Source organism: Corapipo altera, unplaced genomic scaffold, assembly GCF_003945725.1.
Source record: "Corapipo altera isolate COAL_440 unplaced genomic scaffold, ASM394572v1 305, whole genome shotgun sequence".
Classification (NCBI taxonomy): domain Eukaryota; kingdom Metazoa; phylum Chordata; class Aves; order Passeriformes; family Pipridae; genus Corapipo; species Corapipo altera.
Window position 1 is genome coordinate 689,436 of NW_020885011.1, and position 4,334 is coordinate 693,769.

At 58.4% G+C, this 4,334-nt stretch overlaps 1 protein-coding gene across 1 annotated transcript in view; it reads right to left on the reverse strand.

Annotated features, from left to right (window-relative positions):
• The window catches only part of NPTX1 (neuronal pentraxin 1), a 3,995-nt gene extending 3,391 nt beyond the window's left edge, over positions 1-604 (reverse strand). Inside the window, exon 1 of the mRNA XM_027667567.1 lies at positions 120-604. Coding sequence (XP_027523368.1) covers positions 120-560 — 441 coding nt within the window. The 5' untranslated portion in view covers positions 561-604. The remainder of the gene's footprint in view (positions 1-119) is intronic.
• Between the last annotated feature and the right edge of the window lie 3,730 nt (positions 605-4,334).

Below are 4,334 nucleotides of genomic sequence, written 5' to 3' on the forward strand. Positions count from 1 at the left end.
CGCGGGTCTCCCGATCCCGGTGCCCGGCTCCGCGGGTCTCCCGATCCCGGTGCCCGGCTCCCCCGATGCCCGGCTCGGCGGCTCCCCCGGTGCCCGGCTCCCCGGGTCTCCTCGCGTACCTCCAGGTTCTCCAGCCGGGTTTTCAGGGACTGCAGCGTCTGCCCCAGCTGGCTGAGGGTCTCGGCGGCGGGCGGTCGCGACAGGTCGCCCATGGTGTTCTTGGCGAAGCCTTTCCTGCCCTTGGCCTCGCCGGGCTCCAGCACGCTCTGGCTCTCGCAGCGGCCCAGCTTGGCCGTGAGCTCGCGGATCGTCTCCTTCTGGTTCATGATCGTCTCCTTCTGCTGCAGCACCGTCTCCCGCAGCTGCAGCACGGTGCCCTTCAGCTCCTCGGCCGAGCCGGTGCCCAGCGCCGAGGCCGCGCACACGTCCCCGTCCAGCGGCACCGAGGTGCAGACGAAGCGCGTCTGCCCCAGTCCCTGTCCCAGCGCCGGCCCCAGCGCCGGCCCCAGCAGCAGCAGCAGCAGCAGCGGGACGAGGCTGCCGGGCGGCCCCGCGGCCATGGCTCCGCTCGGCTCCGCTCGCTCCGGGCCGGCTCCGGCTCCGCTGCGGCGCCGCCGCTTTATAGCGCCCGGGCGGGGCCCGCGGGACGTCACGGCGCGTGGAATCCCGGCCCGCGGAGGGGGGGTCCCGCGGGGAGGGGGCGCGACAGCGAGCGAGAGTGAGTGTGTGTGTGAGAGAGTGAGTGAGCGTGTGAGAGAGTGAGCGTGTGAGAGAGTGAGCGTGTGAGAGAGTGAGCGTGTGACAGAGTGAGCGTGTGAGAGAGTGAGCGTGCCCGAGTGAGCGTGCCCGCGTGTCCCTGTCCGTGTGTGTGCGGGGGGGCCGCGTGTGTCGGTGGGCGGGAGCGCGGATGGGCGCGGGAGTGGGCGGCGCGCGTGGGTAGCGGAGATCGTGCAGCCGGGGGGTGTGCGGGTGTGCGGAGTGTCTGTGTGTGTGTGTGCAGGGTGTCTCTGTGTGTGTGTGTGTGCAGGGTGTCTCTGTGTGTGTGTGTGTGTGTGTGCAGGGTGTCTCTGTGTGCGTGTGTGCAGGGTGTCTCTGTGTGTGTGTGTGCAGGGTGTCTCTGTGTGTGTGTGTGCAGGGTGTCTCTGTGTGTGTGTGTGTGTGTGTGCAGGGTGTCTGTGTGTGTGTGTGTGTGTGTGTCTGTGTATGTGTGTGTGTGTGTGTGTGTGTGTGTGTGTGTGTGTGTGTGCGGGTGCGTGTGTGCGGGGGTGTGCCCGTGCACGCGGGCAGTGCGTGTGCCTGCGGGTGCACGTGCGTGTGCGGGGGCGGTGGCCCAGCGCTGTGGGCGCTCGGGGCCGGGGGTGCCCCGGGGGTGCCCGCGCCGGGGGTTCGGGGGTGTTGCCGGGGGTGCCCGTGTGCGGTCCGGGGCAGCCCCCCGGGCTCGGTGCCGCCTGGGGCGTGGGGCCGTTCCCGTGCACTGCCCGGGAGCAGCGGAGCCGCCGGAGCACAGACGCGCCCGGTGGCTGCGTGTCCCCAGGGATCAGATGCACCCGCCGGTGCCGGTGCCCAGCTCTGCTGTGGGCACGGGGGAGCGGTCGCTGCTTTGCTGTTTTTATTAATCAGGGAGAAAAACCACCCGGGTAGTATCTGGAGCTGTCCTTGGTGGGAATAGCTCGCGGCTGTTGGAACTGTCGCTTTTCTCATCTTCAGCACTTCATCCAAGACCAATTCCCCTTAAGCCCTGGAGCAGTGAGTGTGCAGTGTCCCCCTGCACTTGTGCCCCAAGTCCTGCCCTCTGCCAACACACCTGAGCACGAGTGAGACTGTCCTGGCCTCGCAGCCCCAGGCCCCTGAGCTTCTCCTAACCTGTTGGCTTTATCATTGTCTTCTCTCCGTGATACTGTATCGTGATAGAAAATCCCTGACCTGGAGAGCAGCCCAGGGGGTAAATGGTGGAGTGTGTGTGGTCCCCTCTGCTCAGCTCACAGCTCGGCTTGCCCAGTGGTACAGCAGCACATATGGCTGGAGTATTTACATAATGCCAAGTTATCCTGTGAAATATGAAGCAATTAATTTTGATTAGTGAAGTGGGTCAGTAAAATACAAAGGCTTTCAGTCCATGGATCTGCAAAAGATAAAACACAGCCACTCTATGGTCCTTTACCCTTTGATCTCCTCTCTGGAAAGGGCCTGAAGAGCCCTCGCCAGGGCTGGAGCTCCCCAAGTGGCTCATGGTGATACTTGTGACTGGTTTTGATGCCTTTTCTTTAACAGGTCTTTATCCAGCCCCTAGAGGTTTGTGACACACTGCCTTAGCATGGAGTGTTTCCTCCTCAAAGGCACCTCAGCTGCCCTTGGGAGGCCCTTTCCCCATCCAGCCATGCTCTGTGGGTTACAGTTAAAGCAGCATTTTATGGCCAGACTCAGGGGCTTGGGGTTGTTGTCAGAAAGAGGATGGCAGGTTGGCAAACCCTGTGATGCTCTGTTGTGGCTGGGTCTGTCCGTTGATGCCAGCCCGGGGAATACAGGGCAGTGCTGGGACAAAGGAGTCCAAGAGGTCTGGAGCTGTGCTGAGGTGCTCAGCACCTCTGGGCACCTTCATGGGCATCCTGTAGTGCTTTTGTTGCTGTCTCCACCCAACCTGTCCCATCACTCCTGGGGACTGCAGAGAGTTATTCCCTAAGGCTCCTGGGTCTCACTGCTGCTCCTGCCCTGTGCAGTTCAGAGCCCCTGAAAGCCATGAGTTCATCTGTGATGCTGCTTACCTGGGGTGCTGCTCACCTCCGGGCCTGCTCATCTGTGGTGGTGTTCACTTCTGGGGCTGTTCACACCCCTGGGGCTGCTCACCTGCTTTGCTGCATGAAATTCTGCTTGAAAATCTACATTTCCACTCAGTTGTTCCCTTCTGGCTTTATATTGCCCTGGTTACTGTCCCTGCTGCTGGCTCTCTGTGCTGTACAGCATTTCAGTGCAACAGGAATGGAGCAGAGGGGAGATAAGGAGGGGACAGGCAGGATGGAGGTTACTGGGCAGACCGGTCTCCCTTCTGTGCTGGTTTGGTTTGGGCTTGGTTTTGGTTTTGGTTTTTTTAGCAAAGGGGTTCTATGGAAAAGGCTGAAAAGACTGCAGGTCTAATCCTTCTGCCACAGGCAGGAACACAACCCCAAAATGATGTTACTGCAGGCAACAGAATTACACCAGTGTAAACTGGTCTGAGAGGCAGCAGAGTCGGGTCCCAGCTCTGTTAACATGTGCACAGTATTGCCAGAGCTGTGCGTGTCACTGAACCAATTTACCTCGGAATCTTTTGTCATCCACTGCACATTATGCGGAGATGAGACCAAGGTGACAAATGCAATAAGATAAACACTTGGATACTATGGTGATGGAGACCACGGAAATGCCTGGATAGGAAAAAACAACAAAGCTGCACTACAAGAGATAAGCAAAATCACCCCTATGGCTCCTAATGCAAAGAAAGAACTAGAAAATATGATCAAGATTTCAGCTTTCCCAGAATCACTGAATCATGCAGTAGAATCTGTTATTGCTTCTGTAGATTTAGGAGCTGTGTGGCTGTAATGAAATAATAGAGCCCCCATTATTTTTAACCCTTCTCTTGCCTCTTCCCCAGCGCTCAGTAGCAGCTGATTGATGGCTCTGTAGCTGAAAAGAGCTGAGCACAGCTCTCAAGGACCCTCGGAGATGATTTAGCTCTGAACAGGAGCCAGCAGGCACATTTGTATTTGTGATGGACGAGGATCGTTGTGGACAGCCCGGGGTGCTCCCCCCAGGGCCCGGCAGCCCCGGCTGCCTGTGCCCTCTGCCAGCACAGAGGTGAGGGGTGTAAATGTTCCATCTGGTCGACACTAACCTTTGTGTGGGAACAGCAGAATTACAAATGCAGAAAGGACAGTTTTTAAAGTGGACAAATCTCTTTAATCCCAGGAGCTGGAGCCCCAGGGAGCAGGCAGTGGAAGCTGTCTCTCCTGCCTGTGCAGCCTGCTGTACATAAACCATCTCCTGTGGGGTGATGCTGATTCCGCATTTCAGTCTCCTCTGCGGAGTGGGAACAATAAAATCCGTTATGGGATGGAGGCAGTTTTGCAATGGGAAATAGCAATGGGTACATTTCCCCGAGTGAGAAGCCCAGGTCCTTTTGTTTGTGCATGGAGCTGCTGATTGTGCTGGTTGCTGTCACTGAGGTTTCTGGAAGGATCATCCACTCCAGCCCCTGGCCATGCACCCCCATCCCCAGTGTACTCCAAGCAGGATGTGGCCGTGGCTGTGAGGCTGTTTCCTTGGAGTTTTTTGTGTTTTTTTAATACAAAGGTTTG